Source organism: Lepidochelys kempii, chromosome 6 (genome assembly GCF_965140285.1).
Source record: "Lepidochelys kempii isolate rLepKem1 chromosome 6, rLepKem1.hap1, whole genome shotgun sequence".
Classification (NCBI taxonomy): Eukaryota; Metazoa; Chordata; order Testudines; family Cheloniidae; genus Lepidochelys; species Lepidochelys kempii.
In genome coordinates this window covers 23,333,811-23,346,984 of record NC_136385.1, presented here as the reverse complement: position 1 = coordinate 23,346,984, position 13,174 = coordinate 23,333,811, and the positions used below count along the sequence as shown (strand labels likewise).

Genomic DNA, 13,174 nt, shown 5'->3' with positions numbered 1-13,174 from the left:
AGGGAACCCTTATGCCTACTCAAGAAGCTGAGTTTCATATACCTTGTAATTTATGCATAAACAGAAGTTGATATAAACCATGAGCGTCTATTGGCTTATACCAAATTTTCTTTAAAAGCAAATTTTTATAGATAGCAGCAGGAGAGAGACAATCTGGCAAACTTTCCATAACTAAATATGCTGTCAAACTTTATGCAAAATATAATTTTAAAAATTGGATACATTATAGCTGGTGTGCTAGCTGGCTCTGTCATGATATTATTGAAGTGGTAACAATTAATATATAGACAGAGGCAGGCAGCAATTCTGAGGTTTTCTCTTCCTTTTATCTTTAGGATTGTAAGTCAATCCCCTTTTACAGTTCTCATGCACACTGAAGCAGCTTCATTTTTCCTCCTAGTTAATCATATGCTGTTAAATACTGTCTCAGCCTCAAGAGCATTCAAATGATTAAGCCCAAGCCAGTTTTGACGATAGATAGCAATAATCAGAATGACATTTATTTCTAGTATAGATTCTTTGAAAAGATTTCCAGAGGTAACACCAGAAGTGAAGTTGGGAACGTCCTCTGTGGATGATCTTATTCTCAAGGGGGTGGGAGGACCTGGAAAAAAAAATTGGAAATAATATAGGGAAAAAAGGAATACAGTTGTATTTTTCCCCCCTTTTAGCTTTAATGAGGTTCTGTGGATACAGCAGTATATTAAGTTCACTTCTGTTTTATGTTGTAGAAGTGACAACAGTAACAGTAGCCAATGTGGGTGCCTCTGCAGACAATGTCTTTACCACATCTGTGGCAAATGCTGCATCTATATCTGGACATGTGCTGGTAAGTTAAGGGTTTTTTTATTTTATTTTTTTTCCTTTAGAATGTTGTGGGCCCTATGTTGATAATCTCAGGATATGTAATATCTGCGGATGCGTACAACTCTGATGTTTAGTCTGTGTTAAGATCAAAGGAGGATTCTTCATTTCAACATGCAGGAATTTAGCAACATAACCAGCAATAAAGTTAAGAGTTACACAGCTAGCTCACTCTGAATATGTCCCCCCATGTAGCGCTGGTGACCTGAAGCACGTGGCCTTTGATTCACTGTTCTGAGGCCAGAATTTGGTTGACTTGAAAGCACGCACACACATCTAGCTACTCCCATACAGTTTAGAGTTGTAGGGGGTCCAGAGATAAGAATCTGAGAGGCATAAAAATAACCAAGGTTTTAATTATATTAATTAAAACTCTTTATTTCTTTTGTAGTCTGGCAGAACAGCCCTTCAAATTGGGGACAGCTTGAATACAGAAAAAGCCACTCTGATAGTGGTTCACACAGATGGCAGCATTGTAGAAACCACAGGGCTAAAGGGGCCCTCTGCACCTCTCACACCAGGTATAACACAATCCTGCTCTGTTTTCTAAACGTCACTCAGCTGGGCTAGCCCTATATCTCCTATTCCTATATTTGGAACTAGAAACTGTCATGTGTAATTCTTTGAAATCATGTTATAAGCATTGACTGTCACCTCTTGAAATTCTGTTGGTAGATCCAAGAGCAAAGTATTTCTTGGGAGTAGAGGAAGACTATTTTCTCCCCATTTTTTCTATAAGAAATCTATTTCTTTCGCGCAATCCTTGAGTTTGCTTTCACAAGCACACTCAGGAAAATCTTGCCTTTTTTCTTTATTATTCTCATGTTCACTTGTCTCTGCATTCCACCCAGGAAGATGAATTTTTATTGTAACTATTGATATTGGAAAAGGATGGCAACATTGATAAGTTCCGTCTCCTAGTTCTGGACTCATTTATATTTTAAACTTTGCAAATGGTCATGATTCTACCAAGACCTTTTGTTGACATTTGAATGTCAAGATAACACCGTTTCTTTGTTTCTAAAGATTATTTCTTAATTCAGGTGTGTGCACTGGCAGCTGCATTGCAGTCTCCTTTCTGTGCACAAGGTGGCGCAAAAGCTCTTTAACATTGAAAGTCACATTTGCTAGAAACAAGATATGGAAAATACCTAATACATCCATCCTCCCATAGCCATTGCAGTTTTAAATGACTCAAGTAAGAACAGTCATACTGGATCAGACCAATGGTCCATCTAGCCCATTATCCTGTCTTCCAACAGTGGCCAATGCCAGGTGTTTCAGAGGGAATGGAACAGAACAGGTAATCATCAAGTGATCCATCCGCTGTTGCCCATTCCCAGCTTCTGGCAAACAGAGGCTAGGGACTCCATCCCTGCCCATCCTGGCTAATAGCCGTTGATGGACCTATTCTCCATGAACTTATCTAGTTCTTCTTTGAACCCTGTTACTGTCTTGGCCTTCACAACATCCTCTGGAAAGGAATTCCTCAGGTTGACTGTGTGTTGTATGAAGTAATGGGAGTTTCATCATTTTCCCAGGAGACTATTTCACTGTCCATTTGAACTCACGATTAAGATACATTTCCTAATGCACACATACAAAATGGGAAATGATTGCCTAGGGAATAGTACTGGTGAAAGGGATCTGGGGGTCACAGTGGATCACAAGCTAAATATGAGTCAACAGTATAACGCTGTTCAAAAACAGCAAACGTCATTCTAGGATGTATCAGCAGGAGTGTCGTAAGCAAGACACATGAAGAAATTCTTCCACTCTACTCTGTGCTGATTAGGCCTCAGCTGGAGTATTGTGTCCAGTTCTGGGTGCCACATTTCAGAAAGGAACAAACTGGAGAAAGTCCAGAGGAGAGCAACAAAATAATTAAAGGTCTAGAAAACATGAGGGAAGATTGAAAACTGTTATGTCCCTCATTGGTCTTCTTTTCCAGATTAAACAAACCCAATTTTTTCAAACACATAAAAGGTTGTTACAAGGAGGAGGGAGAAAAATTGTTCTCCTTAACCTCTGAAGAAGAAGAACAAGAAGCAATGGGCTTAAATTGCAGCAAGGGAAGTTTAAGTTGGACATTAGGAAAAACTTTCTAGCTGTCAGGGTACTTAAGCACTGGAACAAATTGCCTAGGGAGGTTGTGGAATCTCCGGCATAGAAGGTTTTTAAAGAACAGATTAGACAAACACCTGCCAGGAATGGTTTAGTTATTAAGTAGTCCTGTCTTGAGTGCAGGAGACTGGACTAGATAACCTGGTGAGGGTCCTTCCAGTGCTACACTTCTGTGATTCTACGATTTTGTCTCCTTTATTTTCTTTGATAACATTATACCTAACCAGGGCTCCTAGAAGCACTCTAAATAATCTCATTGGTCTGAAAGATGCTGTTAACAGACTCTAAATTAAATTATATGTCATTTAGTATGTTTCTCTGCTCATTATGGACCGTCAGAGCTGTCTGAGTTAATTGCATTACAGTCTGGATATGACAGATATTAAAAATCCAAAGCTATGTTTGTGGGCATTTAGTATGTTTCGTCTTTCTTTTCTTAATCCAAAGGTTCTCAGTCTCCTCCCACTCCTTTAACACCTGGTCAAGAAAAAAATGGCACGAAGTATAACTGGGACCCATCAGTGTATGACAGCGAACTCCCTGTGCGATGCCGGAATATCAGCGGAATCCTGTATAAAAACAGGCTTGGTTCAGGTAAAAAGGCCCTTCCTGCCTTCCACAAGAGAGGGATGGTGACTCATGTATCTTTGTTCTGTGCTTGTTTTAATTGTGCTGCTCTTAAAAACCGGTTATGAAGGGAAGGGAGAATTTCCAAGCCAGTCTTCTCCTTTTGGATATTGCTCTCCTTGAGTGCTTTGGCCTCTTGCTACCCCACTCTGTTCCTTTGAAGAGTAGGAAGCCTGACTCCCACCCGGATTCTTTGGTTGTGTCAGAAGCTCTCCTATTCTTTGTTGCGTCTGCTGAATCTTGCCACAGCCACAAGCAGCACAGAGGCACTGGAGCTATCTGCCTGCAGATTCAGGCATCCATGATTGCCCTTTTGTTCACATATGGAAGCTTTTCTTCACAACCATAAAGGCTAGAAACTTAAAAATAAAAGTAAAGGAGAGCATTACTTCTGGAGAAGTCGATGCCATTTGCCTGGGAAAGCTTTGTACGTACTGCAGACATATAATTTAATTTAGATTCCTCCAGCACGGATCTAGGTGCTAATGAGACTAGGATGTGGAGCAGTCTAAGCCAGGAGTCTCAAACACACGGCCTGTGGGGTTATTTTCTGTGGCCTTCCAGCTCCCCACGGCACCCCCGGCCCCCAGCATTTACCTAGAGCGGCTCTGGCCCGGCACGCACCAGGGGCAGGGCAGGCTCCCTGCCTGCCCACCCTGCCGCCACGCCGCTCCAGGAAGCGGCCGGGACCTGGGGGAGGTGGGGCACAGGAGTCTGTGTGTTGCCCTGGCTGCGCCTCCACGTACCTCCCCCAAAGCTCCCATTGACTGCGGTTCCCTGTTCCTGGCCAATGGGAGCTTCGGGGGAGGTACCTGGAGGAGCGGCCAGGGCAACACACAGACCCCTGTGCCCCCACCTCCCACAGGTTCCGGCCGCTTCCCGGAGCGGCATGGGGGCAGGGCGGGCAGGCAGGGAGCCTGCCCTGCCCCCGGTGCGTGTCGGGCCAGACCCGCCCCCCTGAACGCCTCTTGCAGCCGAACCCCCTGCCCTGAGGCCCCTCCTGCACCCCACACCCCTCCTGCAACCCCTGGGGGCAGGGAGGGGGCGGAGTTGGAGTGGGGATTTCAGGGAAGGGGTTGGAATGGGGGCAGGGAAGCGTGGGGAGGAGGGGCAGTGGTGCGGCCCTCGGGCCAATGTACTCGTACTCATGTGGCCCTCGTAGTCATTTGAGTTTGAGACCCCTGGTCTAAGTATACACAAATGAACAGGAGGTGGTAAGCACTGGTTAATACAGCCAAGGTCTTAAATGAGTACAATTATTCTAATAGGGTGGGAATTACTAGACTAGTGTGCCAGATATTTGCATGCTATGGATTAATTGCTTCATCACCTGATGGTTTCAGTGCTTACATCTTCAGAAAAGTGAAAAAGTTATTCTTAGCCACTAGATGCCTTCTCTTGCCTTGTTTTAGGAGGCCGGGGCCGATGTATTAAGCAAGGGGAGAACTGGTACAGCCCCACTGAATTTGAAGCCATGGCAGGAAGAGCCAGTAGCAAAGATTGGAAAAGAAGCATCCGCTATGCTGGGAGGCCACTGCAGTGCCTTATTCATGTAAGATCAAGCGTGTGCTTATCTCTGCTCCGGGGGAAGGGAGGGCAGTGTCTGACTCTCCAACGTCCTGGCCAAATGCTTGTGTTCTGTCAGAGGGATGAGGGGGAGAGAGAACACACTGACCTAGTCACAGGAGTATTAAAGAGAAATCATTGTTACAACAGGGCACTTCATTAACAGTGATTTGGTTTTGCTGAGAACCAAGGGGTAGAACCTTGGCCAGGTTCCCAAGTTAAGTCAGTCCAAATGTTTGTTAAGCGCAAAAAGGGTTATAGCTTTATTCCAGTTAGAAGCTAACATGGGATAAGTTCCAGCACTGAACTCCATGTGGCAGAAATGGGGAACTGATAGCCTTAAAGGCTCCCCACCTGCATTACATACTTCTAATTCTATAATCGAACCTCTTTTACTGTTGTTTGGCTGGGAACAAGTGGTTCCCTTGCTCCTTATTAGGTTACTCCAGATATTTTACATCCCATAGTGTTAGAAGGGAGGCCCATTCTTTATGGGGCATTACTATTAAACAGACAATTGGGCAGAGATCCTTTATACTATTCTACTCACATTCACCTGCCCTTTGTCTTTGCTTTTGGAGTTCTTCCCTTGGTATATTCCCCACCATTCCCTTTGTTTCTGAAGAGTTGTCCTTTTTACTGCTACCCAGGGTCTTCAGGGAGTGGACAGATTCTCAGGAGAGGCCTGAATCATTTGCTAGAGTATGTTCATGCTTTGGGTGGTTTGTGACTCTTTTAATGCTGTCCTGGTAACTTCCCAATTTCAGGATGGGATTTTAAATCCTCATGCTGCCTCATGCACTTGTGCTGCCTGCTGTGATGACATGACCTTGGTGAGTTGCAAGTTTACAGCCACTAATTTGAAAACTTTCAGTGTTGGCTTTATGGTCTAATGATAATCAGTTAGGCTGTCACATGGCCATCAGAGTTTGTCATGAGCAACCTGAGACAGGAAGGGGTTGGGAGTGTTGTGGATGCAGTGTGCTTTGTTCATGACTAGAGTAAGGAAAGGGGTAATGAACTCCCTCTGTTTGATGTTCAGAGCTGCTCCTTAGATAATGATGGTAAGATGCCAAGTCTGGTCCCTTTTAGCTGGAGCAGACGTTTTGTGTGAGTGAGTAACATAATGGGGGTAGGAAGGTAGAGATTTTGTTGGTTTGGGGATATGCTCTTTGCTGAGACTGGTGATACCTTAGCCTTCAATTTTGACCGTCTTTAGTGCTGACCATGGAGTGACACCACCAGCTGTACTGAAAGGGTTGAGATCAGTAATACCTTAAATATTGTGCATCTTAACTGTTCTCTTTGGCCTGGAGAGAAGAAGCAAATATCTCTGCTGTAGTCTTAATTGGCATTTTGACAAAATGCAGCAGCAGGAGAACCCAATGGTTTGTTCGCTCTGTCTTCCTCAGGAAGAGCTGCTACATATAAAAGAGTATGCTCCCAGCTGTGTCTGAAGAATTAGAGCAAACATGATCAAGCTGAAAAAGGACAAAAAGTCTTAATAAGAAAGCTCATAATAATTGCTCATTTCTCTTTCTCTCAGAGTGGCCCAGTACGATTGTTTGTCCCTTATAAAAGGCGAAAAAAAGAAAACGAATTGCCTACAACGCCAGTGAAAAAGGATTCTCCCAAAAACATCACCCTGCTTCCTGCTACAGCTGCTACCACTTGTAAGTTCCCTTCTGGAATAAACCTGCCGGCTCTTTATTAGAGGAGCATTGTCATGATAGATCATATTTTGTCTTTTTTGCTTGATTTCCATATTAATTACATCCTAGAGAATCCAAACGGAAAGGCTTTAATAAATTTGATTGTTAGTTTAGCTTTGGTATGTCCTTTTGATTAAACAGTGAAACTAGACGGGTCTGACTAGTCCGTTTCGTTTGTTAGTTCTCGTGCATGAGCACAGTGTTGCAATAGTTGAGTTGTAAACTCAGTAGAAAAATGTTCAGCTCTGTTTCTAGGAAAATATTTTTTTAAGAATCTTGAAAACCTTTTGTTTGCTAAAACGTGGGTTGTATTTTTTTTCTTGCTGCTCAGGAAACCTAGATTTCCATCCCCATCCCTTGTCTTTTGGTCCAGTGGGCCATCAAAAGCTTTGGAGCCCTGGCCTTGTTCCGTAGAGGTTTAGAGGTAGATTTTTCCAGAACTAGGTGCCTAACACCTGTTGGTTTGACTTTCACTTTCTGAGAGCAGGCAGGTTCTGTATATTCAGCCTCACGCTGTTTCTTGAGACATACTAAAAGAATCTAAGCTGCTGGAATGGTCTCTGATTTGGAAGTTTTTAGTGAGAGCTGCTGTATGGGCTATCTTCACCTTCAAACAGGTTTCTCAGAATATATTAAGCTTAACTCCTATCTAGATACCATGTAATATTTCTGTATTTTGTTTCTCACTGTTTTTGATTACCAAGATACTTGTGTGAAAACAAAGGTTCACTTTTATAAACAGTCTGCTTCCATTTCCTGTTACCTTCAATGATGTCATAGTTCAGTGTATGCGACTTTCCAGTCTCTTCCTGGTAGTGAAGTCTCAGGATTTGGATTGCAACTATACTGAATGAATTGGGCAGGAAGGGAAATACCTGTATTGCCTGAAGGAAAATTTTTGTTAGCCAAGAAAAATATTTAACTGTCAACAATACTGAGAAAGAAAATGTAGAAAATAGAAGTATATGGCAATTAAGTCAAAGTTTGTTTGAATTGTAAAGTAGTTCGATTTTAAGGGAAGAGGTCCAGAATTTGGGTCGACTCGGTCTCTTGCAGAATCCTGCAGACTTCAGTCTCATGATCAAAGCCTTGTGCTCAGGGGGTTCCAAAATTGGTTTTTGTTGATCAGTTTTGTTTTAAAAACACAACTGAACACAGGTTCTCTGGCTCTCTAACATGCTCAAATCAGCTTCTGAAATAAAGATGAACCTATTTGACTGTTGCTAGGAGCAGCCACCATCTTGTAACAGGTCCTTGCAAGAATGAGTATCTGCAGCCATTTCTCAAGCTTGGTATTTGTGTTTTTTGTGAAAAGATCTATCTGAACATATAATAGGCGCAGGAGTGAGCCCAAGATGGCAGGTGTGATTCCTTTCCTTGGGCTTGATTAGGGGAGTTAAAAAATATAGGGTTGTTTTAAGATCTTTCTAAATACCCTAGTCCACTGTCTTTAGAATTTTGGTATGGAAGGATTTTGTGGCTTTAGCGTTGCACATTATTCATTGTCTCAGAGTGGTGTGGGTCACCTTTTAAGGGAAATAAGGTGGTAATAGTCCAAAGAACCAAACCATAGTGGAAGTATATTGAGGTGACTCTAGTTTCTCAGACCAGTAATAGCTGCTCTCACTAAAGTTTCCATGAATTAGAAATCTGCCTTGTTGGATTTCCTAGCCCTGTTGCTTTATTTTCCGTTGGCTACTGTGTTGTGGCATCACTTGTGTAGTGATTTGAAATTGTTGTAATGCAATAGGAATAAAACTGTGCAGGACTGATCTGGGTCCCACGCTTCAGAGACTAAAATGAGCCATAACTCTGGGAAGCTGATGTGTGCACAATGAATTCAGAAGCCAAAATGAGATTTTTGTTTCCATTTACCATTCTGTGCGATGGAGGTGTTATCCAAATATTGATAACACAGGTCAATTACTGATCTGTGAATTCTGTGACTTAGGATGATTCAGAACAGGGAGATCAACAGCTAAACAACCAAGGCTTCAGAGTTGAGCACTAATTATGAAAGTGCTTCTGCTATTTCCAGTCACCGTGACTCCGTCAGGACAGATCACTACTTCTGGTGCTCTGACCTTCGACCGTGCATCAACCGTGGAGGCCACAGCTATCATCTCAGAAAGTCCATCCCAGGGTGATGTATTCACTGGAGCCACTGGTAAGTCCTCAAAACACACATGCAGTTTGCAGTGGTGACGTGTGTGGGGTTCTGAACTCCCATTGCCATTGAAAGCAGCTGTGAGACTTTTCTTCAAGGGTTTAACCAAAGGGTGTAGATTATTTATTCTCTTTTCCTCAAAATGACACCATCACTTTGAAATCTTGTCAATTTCATAAAATGAGTTAAAAATACTTTGTTACTGCACCTGCCACTGCGTCCTCCTTGGTAATTTTTGTGTTTTTTTACAAACCCATCTTCCACTTTTGTTTTCCTCTTCCCCTTTTACTCTGAAAAAACAACCCCCCAAAAGGGAAAACTGTCTGTGCAATGAAACTGACTGGATGAAAAATGCTGTCAAATCTCCAAAGTAAACTGAAAAAATAGAAATATTTTCCTTCTACTCTTTCAATAATAATTTAAGTATTACTTCCGCACAGTGGAAGGCAAAACAGTGTAATGAATTAATAGCTCGTCTGGCAATTCAAATAGTTCTGACAGAAGGAACAAATACCAATGTCAAAAACATACCCAACAATAGCATAGTGTCTCTTGCTTTAGAGTTTGGATTAAATAAAGTCCAAGTTATGTGAATCCTGTAATTTTTTTTAAAGTCTTCTTTCTATGTGTTTTTTTGTAAAACCTAAGGGGTTTTTCACCTTCTTCTGCAGCATGGGGTATGGGTCACTTGCAGTATTATCTGGGTATATCTCACTTAATCCTTTCCCTGCAGTTGTACCAGTGCCCAAGGCCCCTGCAACTTGATCCCTCCTATACTCTGCCTGTGTCACATAATAGTCTAGTATCCTGTAATAGTTTTAATCTCATTTCAGTTGTTGGATTTAGTATGCGGGTGCTGCACGGTGTAGGTGGCCAGTGATATACTTGTCAGGCTAGATGATTTGGTGGTCCATTCTGGTTTTACACTCTGTGCCTCTAACCCAGTGGCTCTCAACCTTTCCAAATTACTGTACCCGTCAGGAGTCTGATTTGTCTTGCATACCCTCAAGTTTCACCTCACTTTAAAACTTCTTGCTTACAAAATCAGAGAAAAATACAAGTGTGTCAGCACACTATTACTGAAAAACTGCTGACTCTCTCATTTTACCATAGAATTCTAAAATAAATCAATTGGAATATAAATATTGTACTTACATTTCAGTGTATAGCATGTAGAGTCATTGTATGAAATTTTAGTTTGTACTGACTTCGCTAGTGCTTTTTCTGTAGCCTGTTGTAAAACTAGGCAAATATCTAGATGAGTTGTTGCACCCCCTGGAAGACCTCTGTGTACTTCAAGAGGTACATGTACCGCTGGTTGAGAACCACTTCTCTAATCTATGCGCACTACCAGCCTGCATATTACATACAAAAGGAATACAGTCTGAAGGCAAGTTCCGTGGAACTAAAGTTTTATTTTTATTAACCTTGCAATGTGCAGAATAGTTGCACTGAAATGTAGTTACCATACTATGGGCAAAACTTCTGAAGGGGCCTCAACCCGCACTCTAAATATCTCCTGAAGTCTTGTGGTCCACTTTTTGTGCAGACATTTTTGCATGGCCGTGTTTTGGTGGGTGCAAAACTGGTATGGGACGTTTTCTTTAAGATATAGTGGTATGGTGATAGAACATAGTGTGATAATGTTTGAGGGGCAGTGTGGTATGGTGGAGAGGGCACTGGAATGGGACGCACAAGACCTGTGTCTCTCCTGCTGGCCTGCTGTGTGACCTTGGGCAAGTCATTTCACCGCCGTGTGCCTCAGTTTCCCCATCTGTAAAATGGGGATATTGATATTAACCACCTTATGTAGAGTGCTGTATGCTCTAATGATGACAAAAGTGCTATATGAGAGCCTGTAAGTGTATTATTTAAAGCATATTGAAAATGAAAAATGTGGCTGCAGTATGAGTTATTTATTCATAAGTGATTATTAGGTACTAGACTTGAGTTATGTACAGTGCAGTTTACAACAGTTCTTTTCATATAACAGCCTTCATATGAAGCCTCACCAAATATTTTTTCCAGGGAGAGGTAGGCTAATGAACTGTAATGCAGTGCAGTGGCTTTCAGATAGTTGGAGAGGAAACACTGTGCACAGAGGGAGGAGAACATAAGATAATGCAATCTGCGAGGTGGGATGTGAGTTTTGGGCTTTATTAACTTTCTCTCCTATAGTTTAATACAGGCTTTTGCCTTCTATGCAACATTGAGGTGCACAACAGGGAAAGAGAAGGGAACGAGGAGAATAGGGTATTCCGAATCACTCTAGTACAGTGGTTCTCAGCCCACGGGCCACTTGCGGCCCAGTCAGCACACAGCTGCGGCCCATGTGACATCCTCACGGTCATATGGGTAGTATATATTTTGTTTGGATGCGGTCCACATATGCAGCTCTCTCGGTCTTATGCGTCCCACAGTGGTAAATAGGTTGAGAACCACTGCTCTAGTATAATGCAGACCAATTTAAGGTGTGGTGTGAGAGATTTCAGAACATTGCCGTTCAGCTCCATGCTCGCTTACCAGTAGTTATTTAAGGTATAGTGTCTCGAACACAGAACGGGCAGCCAGGAGACCTGGGTTCTAGTGTCAGCCCTGCTTTAGAATTACTGTGTGACCTTGGACAACTGTGCCATCTTTGAGAATCATAAAACCTTTGTCAAGCATTTTGGAATCTTTGGATGATCTTGACAATATAGAAGTAAGTTTGGAGGGGAGGGGTGATAGTCTTTGTAGAAACCTTAAAAAGTGAAAGAGGAGACTCACATGGAGTAACAGTGGATGGACTGCCTGTCTGGCAGCAGTGTCAAATCACCGTAGGCAGCGAGTTATATGGGCCCGTGGTGCCCGTGCTCCACCAATATTCAGGAACGGCGGCACAATGAATTCAGAATGTTTGGGTTTAAACTTTCAGAGCCACCCTGTCCATAGGACAGACTGGGGCAACTGCCCTGGGCCCCATGCTTCAGGGGGACACGGGGTCCAGGGTGGCCTGGGGAACTTGCAGGGGGCCTAGCACTGGCAGCATCAAGCGACCTAGCCGCCCTGCTCCGCTCCACCTTGCCTCTTCCCACTCTTGCTCTGCCCTGCCCCGCCCAGCCCCCATTCCACCCCTTCCCCCAAGTCCCCGTCCTGCCCCCACTCCACCCCTGCTCCACCCTGCCTCTTCCCGCACCTGCTCTGCCCCCTCCCTGCCCCCATTCCACCCTTTTCCCCAAACCTTCACCCAGTCTCTTTCTGGCTTCCGCCCTCTCCCCTAAGCGATGCTGGGAACTGGCGGGGCGGGATGCTCACTGCTGCCGGTGCCAGGCCCCCTGCTAACCCCCCAGGCTGCCCTGGACGCCGCGTCCCCCCAAAGCGCGGGGCCTCACAAAGCGCAGGGCTCAGGGTGGTTGCCCTGGTCTGTCCTATGGACAGGATGGCTCTGCTTGGACCCGTTCTGGGCACCACCAAAAATTATACAAACCTGGCACCCATGCAAATCACACCACTGTTTCCAGAAGCATTCATAATGCTTATAGTTACCACAGATTTTGGAAACTCATGTCAATCTGAATACAAAAAATGTCAAAGCAATGTATAACAAGTGCTTTATGGGCTTATAATACTGTTCCTTCTTCCAATAGTACAAGATACTACTGTCCAGCAACCTTGCCGTGTCAGTCATCCAGAACCTCACTATCCAAGTTATCAGGACAATTGTCAGATTTCACCTTTTCCAGAAGCTGCACTGCCAACTTCCCATCCCAAAATAGGTAAGTTTTGTCTCTCTAAAATAATGGTTCCCAAACTGGGGTTTGTGAAATGTTACAGGGGGTTCTTGGGGGAAAAAAATCCCTAATGGAGGACAGTGCTGTCCCTAGGGACCCCGGGCAGCACGGGGCCAGCGGCATGGAGCTACTGGATTTCCAAGAGTTAAGCAGATCAAAGCAAGCATATCTATCACAGTGAGGAGATTTAAACTTCAAAACTCCTTATAAGAAATGGAAAGGGAGGTGGATATTTTTTGCTCTTTTTAAAATTAAATAGGTAGCTAGTATTGTTTTTCAAATTATTATGAAGAACTTGTTATAACGTGGGTTGTTTGCCTAGACTGCTCAAGACCTGAATGCTT

General features: G+C 43.4%; 1 protein-coding gene across 1 annotated transcript in view; it reads left to right on the top strand.

The window, feature by feature from the left end:
• Window positions 1-13,174, top strand: part of DEAF1 (DEAF1 transcription factor) — a 43,918-nt gene that overhangs the window by 2,845 nt on the left and 27,899 nt on the right. Inside the window, 8 exon segments of the mRNA XM_073347137.2 lie at window positions 732-829; window positions 1,256-1,385; window positions 3,436-3,582; window positions 5,028-5,167; window positions 5,949-6,014; window positions 6,728-6,854; window positions 8,932-9,060; window positions 12,687-12,815. Of these exon segments, the coding sequence (XP_073203238.1) occupies window positions 732-829; window positions 1,256-1,385; window positions 3,436-3,582; window positions 5,028-5,167; window positions 5,949-6,014; window positions 6,728-6,854; window positions 8,932-9,060; window positions 12,687-12,815 (966 nt within the window).